Source organism: Oryx dammah, unplaced genomic scaffold, assembly GCF_014754425.2.
Source record: "Oryx dammah isolate SB20612 unplaced genomic scaffold, SCBI_Odam_1.1 HiC_scaffold_9, whole genome shotgun sequence".
Classification (NCBI taxonomy): Eukaryota; Metazoa; Chordata; class Mammalia; order Artiodactyla; family Bovidae; genus Oryx; species Oryx dammah.
Genome location: NW_024070193.1, coordinates 6,772,327 through 6,795,884, shown reverse-complemented (window position 1 = coordinate 6,795,884; position 23,558 = coordinate 6,772,327). Strand labels below are relative to the sequence as shown.

Sequence of the window (23,558 nt, the reverse complement as noted above, 5' to 3'; positions counted from 1 at the left end):
TGAGCCCAAGTTTAAGAGCATGGACCACCAGCAGAGGCACTGAAGTACATACCCAGTGGAAAAGGCTTTAGTCCCAAGAAAACAGAATCAGGAATAAGAAAGAGGAAGACCAAAACTACAATGCTGGGGGTAAGAAGAGGATTAGCCATAGCATGACTAACCTGATTTTTCCTTCAAAGAAGCAGGAGTAAATCCATACTTCCCCAGAGAAGACAGGATGTGAGCTAAAGTATGAAGAACAAAGAACATCAAAACCATAAACAAAAATTCTAGAAGACATGCTTTAAACACATGACACATTGTAAAGACCTTGTTAAAAAAAAAAAAAAAGAAAGAAAGGCTGGGCTTCCCTGGTGGCTCAGCTGTAAAGAATCTGCCTGCCAATGCAGCAGAAGCAAGTTCGATCCCTGGGTTGGGAAGACCCCCTGGAGGAGGAAATGGCAACCCACTCCAGTACTCTTGCTTGGAAAATCCCAAGGACAGAGAAGCCTGGAGGACTATAGTACGTGGGATTGCAAAGAGTTGGACAGGATTTAGTGACAACCCAACAACAACAACAAAAAGTTTAGGAAAACTGAGAAATACAGACCTTTTAAAACAAGTGGGTTTACTAGCCAATAAGGGGAAAGTTAAGACACCAGAACCAGGAGAGCTGGATACAGATGTGAAAGGGGATTTAACGGTATTTAATTAAAATGGACATTTTAAAAAAGCTTAACACTCAGCCTTCTTCTGAATCAGTATGATTTGATTCACAATTATTTTTGAATTATAATTTGTCTATTTTTTTCTAAAACTTATTATTGTTACCAAGATTTCTTTATTCTTTTTGTCTTTGGAATCATTTCAGTGCAGTTACTTGAAAGATACAGTACATATTTGAGTTGTAATAAACAAAAGTCAATTCTGAAGCCAGTAAGATGTTTAAAAAACCTAGACGTTCCCTCTGGAACATTCTACAGGAGTAAACTGTTTCACTTTCAAGTCTCGCGCTTCTGCTTTGGCTCTGGCATGAAGTTATGTGGGAAGATGACACATTAAAAAGCTCTGGCATGACATTTATCTTGTTTACCTCCCTCTGATAGTCCTCCTTCAACCTTTCTTCTGCATTTCTAGCAAAATCCATCTGCTACAGCATCTCAGTGAAAACCATTCACTTACGAATACAGTTGTGCTATCCAAGGGTCTCGATTCCAGTGAAGGTACTGTTAACCCAGAAAGGAAACCATCAGGTCTAAGCAAAGTATGTGAAAGTGAACGTGTTTGTTGCTCAGTCATGTCCGACCTGGACTGTAGCCCCTACAGGCTCCTCCGTCCATGGGATTCTCCAGGCAAGAATACTGGGGTGGGTTGCCATTCCCTTCTCCAGGGGATCTTCCCAACCCAGGGATCGAATCAAGGCCTGGTGCACTTGTAGGCAGATTCATTACCACTGAGCTACCGGAGAAGGCACCCTGAAAATGATGGATGACTTGCCTTCAAGATGTGGCTCACGGGACTGCAGGGGCAAGAGGAAGAGGCATCAAGCAGTCCATGCTTATGTCCAGTGTGTATCTCAGCCATGCGAAAAGGAGGAAGAGACCAAGTGCTATTACACAGTGTCTGAACAGCTGCACAGAAGGAAGTGCTCCCTGGGTGTCATCGCCAGGGGTCGTCCTGTGTGCCCGCTCAGTGGGGGAGGGTGTGATGAAGGAAACCAGGAAGCTGTGGTGCAGCCAGACTGACCAGTCTCCTCTTATTCACGTATCAGCTCAGGCAATGCATCAGCCTTGGCTAACGTTTCTGTTCTCCTCTGACTCAAGTAACCCACTTTTTTGCTATTTGCTAACCAACAGCGAAATGATTTAAATTCTACTGACTTCTAAGAGATGGTGACTACAGGTTCTGAAATGTCACCACCATGCTCCTCACAGTGCAGATGATGGAGAACAAACTCTCTCAAGGACAAAGCCACCTGCCTCATGACGCAGCTTCTGATTCCCACAGGCCGCCACTTCACTACCCCCGGCTCCACAGGATAAAAGAGAGGCTGGGCTTCCCAGGTTGCCTCAGTGGTAAAGAACCCTCCTGCTAATGCAGGAGACTCAAGAGACATGGGTTTGATCTCTGGGTCAGGAAGATCCTCTGGAAGAGGAAATGGTAACCCACTCCAGTAGTCTTGCCTAGAAAATTCCATAGACAGAGGAGCCTGGTGGGCTACAGTCTGGGGGGTGGTCAGAAAGAATCAGACACCACTGAGTGACTAAGTACACACACAACTGTACCCCTCAGGAGGAGGAAGAAATTAAATCACTGTCCTGTAAACAGAGTATGGAACTCAGCCCAACCTGTGGCATGAGGCTACCTTTGCCTGAAAAGGTGGTTTTGTTCCAGGAAAGGGGAGTCTTGGGAGCAAGGCTAAAAGCTTTTATTGGTCTGACTAAGACAAACAAAATGGGGACAGATGTCTCAGGGGACATCCTGCAAGTCTGCCCGTTAACTTAAAACTTGCAGGAACGTAAAACTATCCTTTTCCAAGACATTCAGGTCTAGAGATTTGGTGTAGACCAATGCTGACCTAACCCTGTATCAGGCTGTTTTGCATTTGTACAATTTTCAAAATAACAATAAGCATTATGGGGAGTTTAGAAAAGACAGAAAAGGATGGAGAAAAGATAACCGTTACCCCAAATCATCCAGGGAGATCACTCTTAATCTTGGCTCTACATCCTTCCATCCTAATTAATCCCATCTTCTACTGATTCTGAGAGGCATGTTTTCCCCACAAATCCTGAAATCTGGCCAGGCCTTACAATCAATGGTATCTTTGATTGACAGCATTTTTTATTCTAGGTGGAGCATAAACTTTCAAACCAATCGTGTGTTAGAACTGATAAAATGCAGTATGAGTGTGTGTAGTTGCGCATGTTTTTACGTAATTAAAATCATGCTGTTTATATACTGTTTTTAAACAACAGGAGTTTTTGCATTTTACCACTGTTCACAACTTATTATGGCTCTGCTGCTGCTACTGCTGAGTCACTTCAGTTGTGTCTGACTCTGTACGATCCCATAGATGGCAGCCCACCAGGGTCCTCTGTCCTTGGGATTCTCCAGGCAAGAATACTGGAGTGGGTTGCCATTTCCTTCTCCCTATTATAGCTCTAGAAAGGATTAAATCTCTCTATTTTGAATAAATCTGACACTCGGAGTCAGTTACCTTGGAAAAGTAAGCAAAATATAGAGAGAAATGGAAAGATACTGTGGAAAATGGCCCGTTTCTATAAGAAAATGCTTACTTTGAAAGACAGAACAGAATAATGTAATATGGATATGTGGGAATCTCCTAATGACTGTCACTTCCTTCATGGCAGGGGCAGCCCCTGGTCCTGTCTCACTGTTCTCCAGGCAGCTGGGTCCAGAAAGCCCTGGGGTAAGGAAAGGGTGTTGGAGTAGAGAATGACATAGAACACACACTGCTCAGTTCTGAGGCCAACGAACCAATTCCATCAGGAGCAGACCAGCAAACCGCAACCCACTGCACTCTCTGTTATCTGGCCATCTGTGCCCTCTCTTGGACCTCCTGCAACATTCCTTAACTCGCCTTCCTTCCCACAACACCCGCCCTCTGACTGTCTGCCCTCTGTCTGTGGTTGTTGGAGATGCCTGGTTGCTCTGGAATCAGTGCTCAAGAGCAGGCAGACCAAGCACACGCCCAGGGCCAGGGACACTCGAGCTGGGTCCTGGCTTTCCTAGGCTTGGCGGCCCCAGGTATCAAATGAGAAGTGGGCTCAGGTGGTAATTTTCCGGGACTCCTCGGTCTGGCCAGCAGCGCCCCTGGGGAGCAGGAGGATGATGTGAGCTGCTTAAAATGAAGCAACACCATATCCCTTTGTGTTTAGACATCATATTGATTTTGTAATTTCCAGCAGCAGTAAAGGCAGGCATGAGGGGATTTTTGCCAGCTTTTATGTTTTTTAGGTCAGGGCTGGGATTAGAAAGCCTGGGAGACAAAGCCTAACGTGGAGAAGCCTGTATAATGTTCTCTTGGCTTTCTTCCAATGTTAAAATTCCAATGACTCCCTAAGCTAAAAGGGTTCACTGGTGACAGCCACTAGCCCTCCAGGGATGGCCCCCAACAAGGTGCTACTCAATCTCTTTCCTCCAGGCTAGCACCTCGAGAACGAAGGACACCTTTATGTTCCAAAAGGACCTGGCCAGGGTGTTCAAAAAGGCTACTAGGGAAGTTTAAGAGCAAGATGTAATATTTACTTTCTCTTCATTTTTTTTCTAATCAAATTTATATTTCATTGTCAGTATACAATAAGAAATACACTATTAAGTTTATCTATCCCATTTTCCCCTAGTAATCATTCCTAGACAAACCTAGACAGCATATTAAAAAGCAGAGACATTACTTTGCCGACAAAGTTCTGTCTAGTCAAAGCTATGGTTTTTCTAGTAGTCATGTATGGCTGTGAGAGTTGGACCATGAAGAAGGCTGAGCACCGAAGAATTGATGCTTTTGAATTGTGGTGTTGGAGAAGACTCTTGAGAGTCCCCTGGACTGCATGGAAATCAAACCAAATCAATCCTGAATATTCACTGGAAGGACTGATGCTGAAGCTGAAGCTCCAATACTTGGCCACCTGATTCGAAGTGCCAACTCACTGGAAAAGACCCTGATGCTGGGAAAGACTGAAGGCAGGAGGAGAAGAGGGTGACAGAGGAGGAGATGGTTGGATGGCATCACCGACTCCAGGGACGTGAGTTTGAGCAGGCTCCGGGAGCTGGTGAAGGACAGGGAAGCCTGGCGGGCTGCGGTCCACGGGGCTGCAGAGTCGGATGTGACTGAGCGCCTGAGCGACAACCAATCATTTCTCCTATCTCTGAGACAAATAAAGGAAACCTTCCTGCTTGCAGAGCACGTGTGCCAGGCTGGAGACTGCGCTTCCTTCCTTCAGAAGTTCTTGTTCATTCTTGCGCAGGAGTGGGTGTGCAGGCAGGCTCTCTTCAGTGGATGGGAGGGACACGGTGCAGGCAAGAACTCGGGGGAGGAAATGAGGTGGCCGTGGGCCTGATCTCATGGTGAGGGACACTCCCGAGGCAGCAGGTAGGCACTACGTCTAGGAGAGGGGAAATCTGCCTATTCTGTCATGAAATACAGCAGTTTCTGAACCCAGAGCTGGAACCCAGCCCTGGACCAACTCTGATGAGCTCTTCCAGGCAGAAGTGATCCCTAAGGCCTGGTGAGAGTCGGCCAGAGGCCTCCCAGCAGCTCTGCTGTCACTCCCAGCTGGTATTGAGGAGCCCCGTCCCTTGGCTGCAGCTGTGGGTGGGGAGGGGGTGGTGACAAGTCTCCGGACTCACCCCAGGCAGCCTCCTGCTCGCCGGCAGTGATGGGGCACAGTCAGTCTCAAATCACTCTCTTCCCTTTTGCCTCTGTCCCCCTCTCCCACCTGTCTGCTCCCATCGCCACCCCAGAAAGACTTCCCTGTACCCCCTTGGCACCAGCGAATGATCACCCTGAGGAGGGCTGAGAGGCTAGGATGGAAGGTGAAGAACAGAGTCTGGCTCATGGTATAGGAGAGAAAAGATCCCGGAGAGGAGGTGAAACGGAGAACAGAAGGAAGTATGAGATATTATGTAAGAAGGAGCAGAATTTAACAATTAATTAGCTTTGTGAGACAGGGAGTCAAAACCAGATCCTGGGATGGGAGCAGAGTCTGCTGTTTCCAAAACAAATATAAGCCGGAGCCTGGAGGGGCACTCCGGCAGGAAGCCAGCTCCGAGGCTGCTCTGAGCGACGGCGCAGCGGGGTCCGGGCTGGGCGGCCCCTACTGCGCAGGTGCTGATCAACTGTTTCTTACAAGCAGGGAGGAAAGAGGCCACTCCCAGCCCTGACTGGCCACAACGGAGCATAACGGGGGTGATCGGTAACAACTTTCAAGCCCCTGGGCTTAACCCTGCCCCTCACAGTACATAAACCTCAGCATTAGAATCGTTAACTCTGGCCCCGGCCTGTGTCCTCACGGCTTTTTATCACAACAGCCCTGCAGAAAGGCCGACAGCTTGTGAAATGGTTCTCGCTTGCTCGTCTGGCTCCTCAGCCAACATCTCCTCGGTGCACCGGCCCACCACGTGAAGGCCCCGGTTGCACACACGGGAGGAGACATCGGGGCCAAGGATCTTTCTGGGCGGCAGGGTGGGGCGGAGGGGGCCAAACCCCACTGACCAATCCCTCTGCAAAGTCTCGTGACAGCGCGTGAGGACTTGCGCGCTGCTCGGAGGAGGCATTTCCGGGCACCACCTGTGACCCGAGTCTCTGTTCTGGGGCTGGGAGAGGACCCGAGGGCAGGAGCAGGAAGCCAGGCAACAGCCCCCTTTCCAGGAGACGGCCAAGTGCTTTCACGGGGAACTCCAGGCCTTGGGATCAGAACAAGGGTACCCCAGGGTCCCTAATCCAGAGCACAGGGACTCTTAAGCCAGGGACACCAGGGGCCGAGACCCGTGTACCCATGTACCACTGCTCCTCCGGGGCAGCCTTTCTGCTCCAGTCTACTCCTCCACACCCCCCACACAGAGCTCCTGTCATAGCCTGCTCCCCTCCCTCCCTTCCACACCACTCTAACCCCTGAGTTTCCCTCTTTGCAGGGGCTGACAAGGCCAGGGAGCTCTGGGAAAGGTGTCTCTACTTTAACCCCAAGTGCGGTGTGAAGCCAAGATGAGAGGCACAAAGTGGGCAGGGAAAGGGCTGGCTTATTACTGCCCACCCTCCCTGATCTCCTAAGGGCTCGGTGTTGCCATTCTCCTTCTTGCCAGCAGGAGCTCTACTTGGAAAGAGTTGTGAAGTGTGAAGTTCCCTGCACGTCTGGAAGGCAACAAAACACTCCCTTATAGACATGCTGCACGTCTCAGCTTTCACCACCATCTGGCGGTACCTCCTCCGACCACTGGGCAGAGGGGGCTCCTCAGCTCCCCTGCGCTCTCCTGCAGTGTGACAGTGATCCCAAGGGCCGTGACCTCTCATGTCTGTGAAGGTCTCCTGTGCTAGTCCCTGAGCTCCCAAAGAGCAGTGCGTGCTAAGCCGCTCAGTCGTCCCCGATGCTTTGTGATCCCACGGACTGCAGCCCGCCAGGCTCCTTTGACAATGGGATTTTTCAGGCAAGAATAACAGAGTGGGTTGTCTTGCCTTCTCCAGGGGATCTTCCCGACCCTGGGATTGAACCCGCGTCTCCTGCACCGGCAGGCAGATTCTTTACCACAGAGCCACCTGGGAAGCCGAAGGAGCAGGGACCTCAGCTTTTCTCACCTGGATTCTTAGCACCTAGGCAAGGCACTCAATGACATCTGGGAGAGAAAGAATGAATCAGATTACCTGAGAAGTGGTACAGACTGCTGGTGAAGAAGGTAAGCACCTGGACTGGAATCCCAGTGCTGTTACTTTACGACCAGTGTGAGCCTGTTTCCCCATCAGTAAAACGGGGTAACAGGTGGTACCCACCCTCCAAAGAATAATGTGAACATTCAGTAAGATGAACGTGCAAGGAAAAGCCTGGGGACTGATCAGATCGGGGGCAAGCAGGCAGGAAGTGGGAGGTGATCACAGACTTGGCTCGTATTTAAGCAGTTGCCAGGTAACTCCTGGAAACTTAAGAGAACATCAGCACCAATTAGGTGTGGGTGTTGACTGAGCACCATCAGGGCGTGGTCACGTCCACTTTAATGCCAAAGAGGAGCCATGTACAGTGTCCCAGGGTCTTGTCTGAGGACCTGCAGGGAGGCAGCCTCTGGGGGCTACAGGAGGCAGCGCAGAAGTCAAAACCGCAAATCCATCAGAAAGGGCCAAATGGGGAGCCGTCCCTCCACTTGTCTCGTCTTCCCATGGTCACCCTGCTGTCAGAAACCGAAGCGCTCGTTCCACCAGGCTCTGAACCCCCTTTGCTTCCTGCATGTAGTCTCCACTCTGCCCTCCTCCCCTTGCTCCCGCCTCGCGATGCTGCCCACCATGATCCTCCCACACATTCCTGCCAGGACTAATTCACGCTCTTCAGATACTCCTACTGCAAGGTTTCTTTTTTCACAGAACAAGCAGCTGAAATCACTTTTAATGTTTCATAAAGCAAACAATCCTGGGGAGGACTGGATGGGGGATACATGGAGAAGCATCAAATACATCACGGAACAGCCTCGATAGAGTATTTTTATATTTCAGATGTTTTACATTTTAATTTTCACATCAGGCATCATCTTTCTAATTGGGAAGTCACGAGAATGAAAAGAGGGCTCCTCCAACCATGCTCCCAAGCAGACCACCAGCTGTACACCATCGAGGCAGCCCTCAGGGCTGCACAATCAGATGTACACACGGAGCTCTAAAGATAATGGCCAGGCACAGCTTGGCCATCTCAGCGCCCATTCCCCGTTCCCTTCCCCCAAGCATCTTGACTCCAGAAGCTGAAAAGCTCAAGGCAGCTTTCCTGGCCTTCCTTGCCTGCGTGTAGCCACGTGGCAACAACAAGGGGTAACGGCATATCAGTGGAATGTGGCTGTGCATTGGGGGGAAAGCTCTTGCCTTCTGGTTACTAACACTGCCTCTGTCTTGAATGGAAACATGATGTCTGGTCTGCAGCAGCTATCTTGCAACCATGAGGTGACAGGCAGGAAGGAATGGCTGATGAGAACCATGCCAACTCAGAGCCCTATCCCAGTTTGGTCCCAGCAACTGGGACTTCTTCTTTGGGAAGGAATCTCCCATTTATTAAGTCGCCAGAACTTGGGTTTTCAGTTACTTGCAACTAAAAGCATTACTGACTCAGTATCTCATCCCTGTCTACACAGCAAGACCTCATCACTAATTCAACACTGTTGCTTTCATATGAGGTTTTAAAGTAGATGTCCTGTCTCACTTGATCTTCTTTGAAGTTTTAGACACATTTATCCAAGAATCATTTATTTCTACATCTCTACTCAAATGATTCATTGTCACTGCAAACTCAAAAGGGTTAGGACTGTGTCTCTTCCAGGACTCCCTATCCCAGTGAGTAGCTGTATCATTCACTCCGTGTCTAGGTCAGGGGCTTTCTTCATGACATCATCTCCCACATGCTTTCATTCAATATCACCAAGATCTTAGGCTCTGCCATATGAATATTTTTCTAACCTACCCATTTATTCCCACTACCATCTAAGTTATGCATACCTGGAGCACTGCAATAACCTCCTAACTGGTCTCTCTGCATCCTCACTTACCCTTTCCACAGTGAATTTATGAAAACACAAATCTGATCATGTTACTCCTTTCCTTAGAATCCTTTAATGGTTTCTCAGGACTCCCGTGATAAAGTACGGATTTCTTAAGGCACTGCCTGATCTGGCCCCTAACCATTTCTTCAGGTTGTCCAGCCCTATCTTGAGCTTCTCCTCTTGGCTCTCTTAGTTTCCACTATACCCGTCATTATTTCAGTTTCTTAAATGTGTCATACACATTTCTGTTTTATAACTACCACTTGTTTTGTTCCCTATAGAGAATGACAGGGGTTCCCTTACAGCTTTATGGCTTAATTAACCCTTACGCATCCCTCTGCAGCTCAAACAATAATTTTCCATTTCAGATGTTATACTTTTCTGTTACTAGATTTTTTTTTTTTAATGTTTCCATTTCTCTCCAGAGATTCCCCTGTCCACTCATCTGTTTACTCCTTATGACCATCTTTTCCTTTATCTCAGGATCTACTTCTCTTGTGCTGACTCCCTTTCCCCCCGCCCCTTTATTATAGATCACAATTTCCTGGTTCTTTGCAAATCTAGTAATTTTTTACTACATGCTGGACATTGCAGATAAAAACCAAACTTTCAGCGAGTCGGAACTATGCTGTTTCCCTTTTAAGGTGTTGAGTGTTGTTCTGAAAGTTACTTTTGAAACTGTCAGGCTTATTTTTAATTATTTTGATCTTGTCCCTTGTCCTAAAGAGTCATGCACATTTGTAACATATAGCCTTTCTGGGGTCTCAACTGCATACTTTCGGCTGAACCGTAACTCCAAGTCTCAGAGCACTGTGCAGCCCCCTGATGGCTCTGCTCTCCTCTTAATCCCATAGTAATCATTTTCTATTAGGCCTTATGAAGTCTTGCTTTGTGCACATGTAGCCCTCAGTCAAGGATGTGCAGTGAACACAGATATCTGCTCACCCTTAACCACTCCCACGCCACCTCCTCTGCTGATTTTCAGGGCAAACCAAGTGTTGACTTCTGATGTCAGCTTTTGCAGTTAATTCTTCCCTGGAGTTCATCAAGAAGAGGCAAGTCACCATGGTAACTAACCACTTCTGCTGAACAGCTGAAAATTCACAGCTGACAATTTAAAGAATAATGCCACTCAGGTTATTACATTTCCAATTAGAGGCAGAGGTCAAACAAAAGAGCTGATTAGGTGGCCTTTCCACCAGTGCCTATTAGAGTCATCTGACAGGTCCCTGAGGTGACCTGGCATGCCTGCTGGTGATTCGGTCTCCCCAGCTGCCAGCAGGTGGGGGCTCCCACTGCCTGGGCTCTGATAGAAAGCTATGTCCTCAGCTTTCTTCCATTCAGCCTCTCAAGACTACTAGCATGCTTAAAAGGATCAAGGCATTATGTTAGCAAGTTCTAATGAGTAATTTTCCAAAACCATATGCTACATTCTGGATAAATTAAAATGGGGAACATTTTCATTTAAGACATGTCTTTTGAGTGAAAGAACTAGAGGTCATATAACCATATGGCACTAGTATGGTGGAATGGAGAACTACAGTTCTAATTCAGCAAAGTTTTGTAGTGATCAGAGGTTATTTAGAACTTGTGCTTATTTTACGATATAAAAAGTACAGAACTGGATCTGACCCAAAGTCCACTTCAGTCCAGTACCCTGCCTGTGATGTAGCAACCCGTGGGCTACGATGGGAAGGGGTAACCATCCCACGTGTGGTGGCTGCCACAGACTAAGAACTGCTATGGCACACGTCGTTCAGCAACTCTGCATAATGCCTTCACCTGTTCAGAGCCGGCTAACTTCCAGTCCTCTGCTGATACAAAGGTTATCAAACTGCCACAGGAAATCCGCCTGATTTGTTCTAATCACTTTTCTCTGGAATTTCAGGAAGTGATCGCTCAATTCCATATCCTGAAACGTGGTAGGCTCAAAGAATATCTTGCACAGAGTGGTTCTAGCATACCCAGAATAAGCTATTTCTCCCAGGCTATTGGTGATTTATGGTTGGTCTTCCCTTGAATTTCTGAAAACTTAAAGAGCCAGAGGCAACTGAAAGAGCACTTGGTCACAACCCTCTCCTTCTATTGATGAGGAAACTGAACTTCAGGGACTCACACTGGTTTACACTGTTAATCGGAGACATGACAAGAGTTAGAGTCCAGAGCTTCGCTTCCTGCCTTGGTTCACTTTCACCCTGGCCTTCCTGCATGAAGACCGCCATCTCCTCACTCCTGTAGGTGCTCTCCTCTGGACCCTCAGAAATGTCATTCTATCTTTCTGGAGGTCTTACCAGAACTGCAGAGATGAAAATACTGTTTTCCTTTCTAGTTCTATTGCTGATATAGCTGAGATAAAGATGAATGGTTTTCGGCCTTTAGGGCAGTACAGTGATTTGCTGAAAGGTCAGCAAACAATGGCCTACGATGACCTCCATGTGCTATTCTTGATTTCCAACTGAAGGATTCAAATCCATCGGGCTCCGTGTGAGTGACCCTGAGGTCCATGTGCTTCCTGCCCGCACACCCATGGCTCTAACAGCTCTAACTAGAGTTCACCTCCAACAGTGAGGCTAATATTCAGAAGACCTGATCACACATAAGCCTTACTGGGGCACCTCCAGGCTGACACTCACCTTTGCATAAGCAGTTGTCTTAATAAACCATTGTCTGAGGTACTTCTGTTCCACCTTTGCTCCAGAACGCCATGAACAGCCGTGTTCATCCACCTGCTCATTGGCAAGCACTGTTTGGTCCACTGGGTCCCAGTTAACCAAGGCCTGTTATAATTCATGAAACAAAACAAGGCAATCTGGTGAGTATACTGAATAGGATCATATGGAGGTCCCTCACATGTGAGACGGGCTACAAAGGCAGTATCTCTGCTCTGAGACTTCCAGGCATCTCCTTGGAGCATCGTTTGGCAAGGAAGCCACTGGCAAGCTGCAAAGAAAGAATGTGAACTGCCCCAGTGCTTTCCCCTTCTCAGGACAGGGCTGGGAAGGGAGGTGTAAGCATGTGACTAACTCAAGTTCAGAATCTGCTTGTATAAAAGGACGGACTTGCAGATTGGAAATTTTAGTAAATAGAAGAAAGGAAGAAAAAAAAAATGATACCCAGTGATACCCAGAACTTAGCAGAATTGGGTTATTTTAGGGAAAACAATAGGTTTATCTTAATAGAAAGAGCCAATACTTCCTGAGTGATTACCTTGTGCCAGATGCTGTACCAAATGCTTCCCCAAGGTTGGCTCTTCTAATCCTCACGACAACCTTTTGAGGTAAGAATATGACTATCCTCAAGTTGCACGGGAGGAAATTAAAGAACAGAGAGAATAAATAACTTGCCTGAGGTCACACAGTAAGTAACAGAGACAGCAGGGTAGGAACTCAGGTCTCTAGGAATTGTAAACATTTTTGTGATTAAAAAAAAAAAAAACTTGTTTAAATTAAGGTACAACATACAGAGTAACGTGAATAAATCTGAAATGTATAGCTCGATCTGTTTCCACCATCACTCATCAAGACACGGAGCATTCCCAGCACCCCAGAAAATTCTGTTCTGCCTTCTCGCCATCAACATCGGCCCCCCAAAAGGTAACAATATTCTGAGATCTTTCTCCATAGATTTCTTTGGCTGATAGAACCTGTAGTCTTAACCAGGATGAAGTTTCTCTCCACAGAGGTCTAATTTGTTTTTAGTTTCATTTAAAACACCCCTGCCATTTACACTCACTCCTTTTTAAAAAGCATTTGTTTTTCTTTCTTTCTTTCATTGGCTGTGCCAGCTCTTCGCTGCCCCACATAGGACCGCTGGGGCACGCAGGATCTTTAGTTGTGGCGTGTGGGACTGAGGTCCCTGACCAGGGATACACCCAGGCCCCCAGCACTGGGACCACTAGGGAAGTCCCCTACATTCACTTCTTTAGGATATTTAGGTAAGACTTAGAACAAAGAGGGCAATGAGTACAGAGACGCGTTTGGGCAGTAGAACATATATATTGTGTTTTAAAATATCAATAAACGATTCTAATAAGACGTTGTGCTGAATATTGCCGATTTGCCCCTCCAATCCTCTTTCCACCATGTTCTGTGGTGGAAGTGGGCCCCTGTGCCCACATTACCCTGGACCCTTGCCCTCTGACTGGGTTCAACCAGTGAGAGGCCCCCAGCTCCTTCCCGCGTGGCTCACGGGCCGACCTCGCCTGCTGCTCCAGCTCCCGCTCTCCCAGTTCCAGGAAAGGCTCCCCTGTGTCGCCCCTGCCACCTGAGGTGGGCAAAGGCTTCCTTCTGCTCCTAGTGGCAGGGGCTGGACCACCCCTTGTGGGCTTCCGCGAACTCTGCACAGAATCCGTCTTTTCATCACGGTTTCTTCAGTGACTGCTGTCAGGTAGGCCCTTTCTTCTGCTGGGACCCTGACTGATCCAAAGACTTATCCAAAAATTACATAAAAAGGAGGAATGCAGGAGAGGCTAACTCCTATGGGTTGTGATTTTACAACTAAAAAGTAATATGCTGCTGCTGCTGCTAAGTCACTTCAGTCATGTCCGACTCTGCGACCCCACAGACGGCAGCCCACCAGGCTCCCCCGTCCCTGGGATTCTCCAGGCAAGAACACTGGAGTGGGCTGCTGTTTCCTTCTCCAATGTATGAAAGTGAAAAATGAAAGTGAAGTCGTTCAGTCGTGTCCGACTCCTGGCGACCCCTGGACTGCAGCCTACCAGGCTCCTCTGTCCATGGGATTTTCCAGGCAAGAGTACTGGAGTGGGGTGCCATTGTCTTCTCCAAAAAGTAATATACCCACTGCAAATTTTAAACATGTAAAGCGTAGAGGAGGAGTGGAAAAGACATGGCACAGAGTGATTTTTCTCCCCTTTTTCTAAAGTCCCCCAAATCCTTGAATCCATAGACAGAGAGAGACAAAATATAGGACAAATGATTGCAGACCTAAAAACTTGAGGTGAAAAAGCCAAGGGTGGCTTACTTATCTATTATCATTGCCCATATTAGGGGTGAGGGGAAGGATACCACTTAAAAGATATAAAGAGAGGGCCAAGTACTGTTCAGTAACAAGGACAGCTCCTTCATGAGCCCCCTGTCCCCCCAAACCCAAAACTAGTGCACGAGTAAAACAGCACAAAATATGAAAGGGAGAACAAAAGCCCTATATGCCTTCACCTCTGCCTCCTGTCCCCACTGCAAACCTCAGGTGACATGAAGAAGCAAACACTCAACCCTGCGGATTGCAAGAACAGGACAGGACTTGATTTTCTCATCGACATTTCCCACACAGACTGGCAGCTCTCAGACTCCAAGTTACAAAATGCAATGAGGGAGGTGTGCTCCTAAGAGGTTTACACGTTATAATAAAACCCTGCTATCAAATGAAAGACAAATAGAAGCAAAACACAAAAGCAATTTTCCCAGCGAAAGTCTTGATGGGGAGAGGAAAAATACCAAAGGAAATAAAGTTTCTAATCAAAGATGCATTCAAATCAAAGGAACATGCCTGGTGGTCCAGCGGCTAAGCGTCTGTGCTCCCAATGCACTGGGGGCCTGGGTTCAGCCGCTGGTTGGGAAACCTGACCCCACATACCCCAACTAAGATCTGCTGCAGCCAAACAATAGTAATATAAAAAAAGATGCATCTTGTAAGTACTCAGTCTCGTTTCATCTCAGGACCATGATCCATCTCAAGCACAGTTACAGAGTTCAGAGTTGGCCTTTCTGCAGGTGGTAAACCCACGGGTGGTCAAAATTCAGGGCCTATAGGGTCCAGGGTGCACAGCATCTGTGGCCTCTTGAAGGCCGGGAGCTGACTTCCAAATCTTTCTCTGGGTCTCCTCTCTTACGTAACAGTCTCTTACCTACAGCTTCCCTTCAAGCCACGGTCTGTCTTCTTTCATCTGGCATTCCTGGGTTTTCACATTTTGAACACTTACTTTGATGGATGCCCTGATTTTTAAGCAGGCACAGTCATGCTCCACAGAATACAGTTTATGGACAACTTCCCTGACTGTGGTCACTACCCTGGTTAATTACGGCCTCCATCGCCTCCAAGGCCAACGCCATGCTCCTTACAGTCAACTAGTCTTATTAGCAAAATACAGCCTATCTCCATATTTTCCAATCAACTTTAAATCAATACTGAAATCAGTAAAACACCTGCAGAAACACTGGCCTCTAGCTGATTCTGCCCACTGCTTCTCTAACACAAGTTATCCAGCAACATCACGGAATGAGCTGTCATCCTGAAGAAGAGAACCTCCCCAAGCTGGTCAAGGCTTAAATGCCAAGGTTAACATTTTTCCGGTCTGCGGGATTTGTGGGAAGCTTTCAGAAAGCATTTTAGAAATGCACGTTACCACACGATTCTACACAAGAAGCGACCGTGTTCGCAGACTCCAGTTTGTACAGACTGTGGTTTGTACAGATTCCAGATTGTGGATGGTGCATCGTTTTCTCCCCCTTCCCCTCCCCTTCTTGGCTGTTGAGCTCTTGGAGTCGTGGGAGACCATGGGGTCCACTGGGGATTCTCAAGGCAATTTCATTCTGATGTTTTCAAAACTTAGTTTTAATTGGAAGATAACTGCTTTTCAATGTTGTGCTGGTTTCTGCCGTACAACATGAATCGGCCATAAGGATACATATATCCCCCCTCTCTTGAACCTCCTTCCCACCCTACTCCTGGCCTGCCTCTCTAGGTTGTCACCGAGCACTGGGCTGAGCTCCCTGTGTCTGAGCTTCCCACTAGCTGTCTGTTTTAAATATGGTGATGTATAGCACTGAAGCAGCCTGATTTTGAGTTTATCAGCCCTCTTTTCCGCGACACAGACACCCTGGTGCCTACCACCCCAGCAGGCCTCTTGTGTCAAAGCTCGCCCTTTCTCATCTCATCCTGGCCTTCCTCTGGACCCTCTCTCTGCCTGCTTCCCTGCCCTCACCCTCCTCACCGGCTGCCAGTCCTAACGGAGCACATCCTCCAGCTGCATGCTTTTGGCTCCTGCCTGGCCACGGCACCACTGGTAAGGCTCGGGCTGCTCCCCATCATTTCCCTGGCTTCTTTCTCCTCGAGCTCTCCTTCCATATGACTGGAGACCTTTTCTGAGTATCCTGCCATGCAGCTTCAGGTTCCAAAGGCTGGTGAGATATGCTTTAGGGTATTGATTTTCTCAAGGACTATTAGCTTTTTTCTTGACAAAAGCTCACTTAATTAAGGAACACTACATAGATCTCATTAAAGGATCTAATTCTCAAAATCGATTTTGCTCTATTCCATCCAGAATGGGCCTGAATTTGGACTCGGTCCAGAATGGGGTGGGGGGCGGGGGTTGGGGGTGGAAAGTTCCCAAGGCCGCCGCTTGTTGCTTGCACTACCTTCCATAGACACCAGGGGGCAGACTGGGCGAGGCTGCCTGTTTGTGCCCTGCGTTTCTTTAAGTAGCTTAGGCTGGTGAATTAGCACTAGCAGCAGCTGCCGCTGAAATCAAGGGTCAAAGACAAATTCACAGATTAAGTGGCGCTCCACAGTTCCCTAGAACGTCCAAGTAGAACACGGCATTATTCTCTCTACTAGCTACATCCACGGAATTTCTCTTTTTTTAACCAGAGAGGTGATATTTAATGTTCTCCCAAAAAGAAGTCTCTATATTCATATTTTTGGCTGAAAATATTTTTGGTCCGTGAGAGCAAGAACAGATTCGCTTCTGCAATGGAAATAAACATTTTGATGGACAGTCCTTGTTAAGAACAAGAATGAGACTCCAGTTATGCTTTGTAATGCTCTGCTAAAATACTCTCCCTAAATGTCCATTTATACTTATAGCAGAACTGAATTTAAGGATTAAGGCTATCTTTTTTTTTTTTTTTAAGGCTATGATAAGGCCATTAGAGGAAAAGTATTAATATGTGAATTATTTTTTTGGCCAAATATGCTTTACAAAGTATGCTATATGCAGGTTTTTTTAATCAAATTAACTTTCTTATGCTAACTTCAAAGCTTATATTTTGAAATAAACCCCAGAAATAGAAAGCTAACTATATCAGTATGTTTTATGTTTTAAAGCCAATTTGAAAATGGCTATCCAATAAAAGGAAATCTATCTGGAAAAAAATACTTTGGATTAGAGATAACTCTGATCTTCAAACAATGTACCAAGTGTGCATGTTTACATTCTATTTATGATTTTTTTTCTTAAGATCATGTCATTTAAGTGACTTAAAAGAACGCATCAAAAAAATTTAAATCAATAACCAGCAATAAAAACAGTGTCTTTCTAAATGAATACCCATGAAACAATCTACACTGTTTTTCTGTAATACCTTTCCATGTGCAGGTTGCCTCAGAATTAGCCAGGAAGCTTCAGGATTTTTTAACTTTTTGTTTTCCCAATTTAAATATCATAATGACCCTAGGTAACTACAGGCATGCACAGATGGGCACTTATTAAGGATGTACTCTGCGCCAGGCACCATTCCAGCCTCTCCACAAGCATTTACCAGTTTAATCCTCGTAACAACCCTCTGAAGCGGGGAGGCTTGTGGGAGGCAGAACAACCACACCCCAAAGATGTCCATGTCCTGTGTTACTTGCAACCGGTGTTACCTATATGGCAAAAGGATCTTTGAAGATATATGATTAATGAAGGATTTGGAATGGGGAGATTAACCGGGATTAACCAGATGGGCCCAAAGTAATGAAAAAAAGCTCTTATAAGAGAAAGAGGAAGGCAGAAGAGTCAGAGTCTGAGTCTGAGGAGATATGACAATGGAGGCACAGTCAGAGAGATTTCAAGATGCTCTGGTTTTGAGGATGGAGAGGGGTCCAAAGTCAAGGATGGGAACAGCCTCCAGAAGCTGGACAAGGCAAGGAAAGAGATTTTCCTCTAGTGCCTTCAGAAAGAAGGCAGCTCTGCCAACATCTTGATTTGTATCCCAGTGAGACCTATTTCATGGACTTCTGACCTCAGAAACTGTAAAACAATGAATCTGTGTTGTTCTAAGCGACCCAGTTTGTGGTAATTTGTTACAGTAGCAGCATCAGGAAAGGAATATAGGCTGTTTCCATGACAGAAGGAGTCAGAGGGAAGACTGGACCAAATTCCCAGGGGTGTGGATATTAGGGGTGTGTGTGTGTGTGTGTGTCCCAGGGGTGTGGATATTAGGGGTGTGTGTGTGTGTGTGTGTGTGTGACACTGATCTGGAAATCACTGGGGAGAAGAGAGATATCTGGACCCGGGCACAGTTGTGCTCATGAAGTGGGGGACCCCCTGGAACCCCTTCCATCTTTAGAAAAGTTACTCAGCTCCTAAGACGGTGCTTATGACTGGCTTTGGCCCCAACCCAATACTGAAGAGGTTAAGCTTCCCACTTGGGTTTGATGTACTTAGAACTGAAGCAGCACTAACAAAGAGTGAAGCAAGTGTCCTATGCAGGAATATTACAGTAAATATTCAATATATTCAGAGTCAGCTTAACTATACAACACACAGATACAAAAAATCAAGTGTCTCATAAAGGGCTATCACACAGGCAAAGGCTCCATGCAAGAACTGTTTACACTGCTATACTAACATGTTACCTCTTTCATATCACATCCACATAAAGAGTAACAAAGCAACTGAGGACAGTTAACACTGGCTAATCCAACTGATGCCGTGTACCACTGCTTACGCTCTAAAGAACAGATTTACCTGTGTTTTACCTGCAGGATTCCTCTGCTTTGCTGCGGCTTTTTCATGTCCTAGTAACTTTGATTTTTGTCTGTCCTTCCTGCTATTACTTGGGATACATAATGTGGCTTGTGATCTCTTAATCCCTCTGCTCGGACCCATGGGTGATTCCAGTGTGGAGACCTGACTGGCATACAATTCTGATCCACCTGAGCAGGGAGGCTCTTCTGGGAAGGAGTCTGCCAGGCTGCTCGGTTAGCACCGAACCTGCTGATCAGAGTGGGAAGCTGAGGATTTTCCCACCAATTCCCTTCCGACCCTTTTGCTTCTGAATATTGAATAATGCTGTTAAGAAAAATTATTCCAAACTTAGAAACAGGCAAAAGGGGTTGCTTCTTCAAGGCAAGCTGGAATTGGCTAGCAAAGCCACATCCCCCAAGGATTACCTGATTTTCTAGGGATGTTTACCTTTGTTTGACTCCTTCTTCATTATTAAGTTATTTTAATAATGGTATGGAAAAACATCCATAAGATGGTATGGAAAAACATGAATGAATGCTTTGGCCAACCCAGTACAACTCCACTAGGGTGCCAAAGAAGAGGTTAGCCTACAGAAACCACAGGGCAACACTGAAGCTTTTTGTCTGAGAGTGGCACAGATGGCTCCCAGGCGATGCCAATGCAAGTGATTTCTGAGTCACAGGAAAGGCTGTCCCCAAAACGAGGGTTATGCCTGGTAGGACACTAAGCAGTTTTGATTCTATCAGCAAACACATATCACATGCCTTTGATGCTATAAATCGTCCTTCCTCGAAATCTCATTTGAACCAGTCTTAACATACAGCTGGTTCTCTTGCTAATGAATGAGCTGAATGAAATCTTTGACACGCGCTCATTTTATATTTGTATGGGAGTCATGTTTGAAAATTATTCTTTAACAACACAACGATACTTCCAACACAACAACAAGATCTGTTGCAGTCAGCACCCTGGACAGGTACTTTTGTCTCTCACCACTCCTCACCTAACCAGCTTCTGGGCATAGGAACAGCTATGGTGTGTTAATACAGTAAACTGAGTCAAGAGGGTTTCAGAGAAGGCAATGGCACCCCACTCCAGTACTCTTGCCTGGAAAATCCCATGGACGGAGGAGCCTGGTAGGCTGCAGTCCATGGGGTCGCGAAGAGTCGGACACAACTGAGCGACTTCCCTTTCACTTTTCACTTTCATGCTTTGGAGAAGGCAATGGCAACCCACTCCAGTGTTCTTGCCTGGAGAATCCCAGTGACAGGGTAGCCTGGTGGGCTGCCGTCTATGGGGTCACACAGAATCGGACACGACTGAAGTGACTTAGCAGCAGCAGCAGCAAGAGGGTTTACAGTGGTTACAGATTAGTATGACTTGAATCTACAAAGTTCTCACTTTCAATGTATCCCAAATGTTAATGGGGACTGAATACTTAAAAAAAAAACAACGACATTGTATTTTAAACAACGAATATTTTTAAAATATCCTCAGATTAAAGATGAGAGTGGGTTAGGGATTATATACTTTGTACAGAGGTTCTCAGTGTGGTTCATAAACCTCTGGAGTCCCGGAGACCACTACAAGGAGCTGGCAGGTCAAAACTATATTCATGATAATAATAACACAAGGGTAAAGCATTCATTCGAAGGGTAAAATAGACCAAAACATTTTAATATAACAAGGGTGCAAAAAGTTCACTGATATTTAGATTCAACATTGCAAATGACCTTTAAGAACCCACCACTTGCTGAGTTTTGGTATAGTATTAAAGGAGGACATTCGTAATTATCTGAAGTGGTTATAAAAATACTCTTTTAGCAGGCTTTGTTTATTAGTTCTTCTGGTATTTACCATTATAACTTTATGTAATAAAACTGTACTACTTTAAGTTTGATGACTATCTCTAGACAATTCTGCTGACCCTCTGCCATGTAATATGAGATACTGAGCATGGTCATCAGCCCTCCTCGCACAAGACTCCTCTTCTAGTTTCTGCTGCCTTTATCCTTAGCTTTAATAGCTACATTTCAACTTAAAAAAAAAAATAGACATAAATGTCTAATTCTCCTTCTGTGGCTCCTTGTTATGAAATATGTGGGGATCGTCTCTCACTTGCTTCTACTTCTGTTCGCCAACTCCACTTCCTGATTTTTGTTAGCTAGATTACTTTTTATGTTGTCAAGGTTTAAGAAAATTCATATTCTCCTGATATTCTAAACTGAGCCTTCTACATGAGTTGCTCTACTGATTCTAAAATTTTTTTCACTGAAAACATAATGAAATTGATACAGCCACAATGGAGCACAGTATGGAGATTCCTTAAACAACTCGGAATAAAACCACCGTATGACCCAGCAATCCCACTCCTAGGCGTATACCCTGAGGAAACCAAAACCAAAAAAGGCACATGTGCCTCAGTGCTCATTGCAGCTCTGTTTACAATAGACACGGACATGGCAACAACTTAGATGTCCATCGAGAGATGAATGGATAAAGAATAAAGAAGCTGTGGCACATGTATACAGTGAAATGTTTTCAGCCGTAAAAAGGAACACGTTTGAGTCAGTCCTAATGAGGTGGATGAACCTAGAATCTGTCATACAGAGTGAAGTAAGTCAGAAGAGAAAAACAAATATCGTATACCAATGCATTATATATGGAATCTGGAAAGATGGTACTGTTGGACCTATTTGCAGAACAGCAACGGAGACACAGACGTAGAGAACAGACTTACGAACAAGGCTGAGTGGGGAGGAAGGAGAGGGTAGGGTGTATGAAGAGAGTAACATGGAAACATACATCACCATATGTAAAACACACAGCCAACGGGAATTTGCTGTATGACTCAAGAAACTCAAACCGGGGCTCCGTAACAACCTAGAGCGGTGGGATGGGGAGGGAAGGTGGGAGGGATGTTCAAGTGGGAGGGGTAAACCCACGGCTGATTCATGTTGATGTTTGATAGAAACCAACATAATACTGTAAAGCAATTATCCATCAATTAAAAATTAAATAGGTTTTAAAAAAAGAAAGAAAAGGAGAGAAAACTGAACAAAAAAAACCCCATAAAAACCATAATGATTAAAAGCATATTCTGTTGTGATGGGAATGTTTTCTATCTAGACTGTCCAGCACTAGCTACCAGCATCTGAATGTGACTCATATGACTGAGGACCTGAATTTTTAATACTGTTTTAATCTTAATTGCTTTAAATTTTAACAACCACATGTAGCCAATAGCCATCATCATATTGGACACTGCAGTTCTAGGCCACACGAGGATACTATTTCTCTCATTTCCCACCATCTAAGGCTTATCTTATCATGGGGTTTCCAGGTGACTCGTGGTAAAGAATCCACCTGCCAATGCAGGAGATGGAGGAGATGCGGGTTCAATCCCTGGGAGGGGAAGATCCCCTGGAGGAGGAAATGGCAACTCACCCCAGTGTTCTTGCCTGGGAAATCCCATGGACAGAGGAGCCTGGTGGGCTATAGTCCAGGGGGTCACAAACGGATTGGACACAACTTAGTAACTAAACAATAACAACAAACTGTAACCTACCTCCTTTTGATAGGCCAGTCCAGCTTCATAGAGTTTAATAAAGAGATACTGAGTCCATCTGTAGTAATCCGGTAAACACGTCGTTATTTCCTGTCAAAGAGGGGTAAAATTATGTATGGGCCACTGTAAACATTCCCTCTCCCAACATATGGATCAGCTTTGCAATTCAGTTTTGAAAAGCAATCACTCTGCAAAAATATTTATCAATCTATAATATTTTTATCAATTTGTGAAGTAAGGGAAGAAGCAATTTATTCTGGGAAGAGAGATGTTATTGAAATGCCAACCTCCTGGGCAACCTTTCCCAGGGCCTGTTATGACGAGCAACTCGATTTAAGTCTTCTGCATGGCCCCGTGCATGCGAATAACAGCTGAATTACACTGCACAGACTCGAGTACTCCCTTTTCTGTCAGCATAAACATATTTGGGGGCCATGGAGCTAATTCATAAATGTAGTTCATTTTGGAAGCAATCACAAAATTCAAGAAGAATATTTGCTAGCTTCGGTACGATCCTCACTGGAAAACAAACCTGTGTTTCTAGATACAACTGGGGCTTGATAGCTCTTTTAGACTCATTATATTCCATTTATCCCATTATGTGAATCACGCTGGAGTCTACTTAGGAAGGCCCATTAGAAACGTTATCAAATAGTGTTAATAAACTTAGTGAAAAACCACCTGGCTTGTATGTCCAAGCTTAAGTTGAACGTTCCCAAAATGTATTTTCTGTCCTGAGAACACATGTGCTATAGAATCTGTAAAATCAGGTTGTTAATTAACCAGCTGATAAGGTTTAGTTAATTAATTAACCAGTAAGGTTTGCGGTTGAGGAAGTCAACCAAGCATAAAAACCTCTGCGTCATCACTGTTTCCTTTCTAGGGCTCTTCCTTCACTGCCCAGGAGAGCTAACAGAGCAATGGATGTAGGGCAGGGGACATTCCAGATGGTTCATCTGTCATGGACGACGGACAGAAGACATACTTCTATCAAAAGAGGCATCGATCCAGTCTTTCTCCAGATGAGTGAATAAGGAGAGATTCTGAAGTCCAGGAAAGGAGGGTAAAGGCGGCAGG

General features: G+C 45.7%; 1 protein-coding gene across 1 annotated transcript in view; it reads right to left on the bottom strand.

The window, feature by feature from the left end:
• The window catches only part of LARS2 (leucyl-tRNA synthetase 2, mitochondrial), a 146,330-nt gene that overhangs the window by 67,100 nt on the left and 55,672 nt on the right, over nucleotides 1-23,558 (bottom strand). The window contains exons 6-7 of the mRNA XM_040246784.1: nucleotides 22,482-22,571; nucleotides 11,859-12,002 (exon numbers count right to left, since the gene is read on the bottom strand). Coding sequence (XP_040102718.1) covers nucleotides 11,859-12,002; nucleotides 22,482-22,571 — 234 coding nt within the window. The remainder of the gene's footprint in view (nucleotides 1-11,858; nucleotides 12,003-22,481; nucleotides 22,572-23,558) is intronic.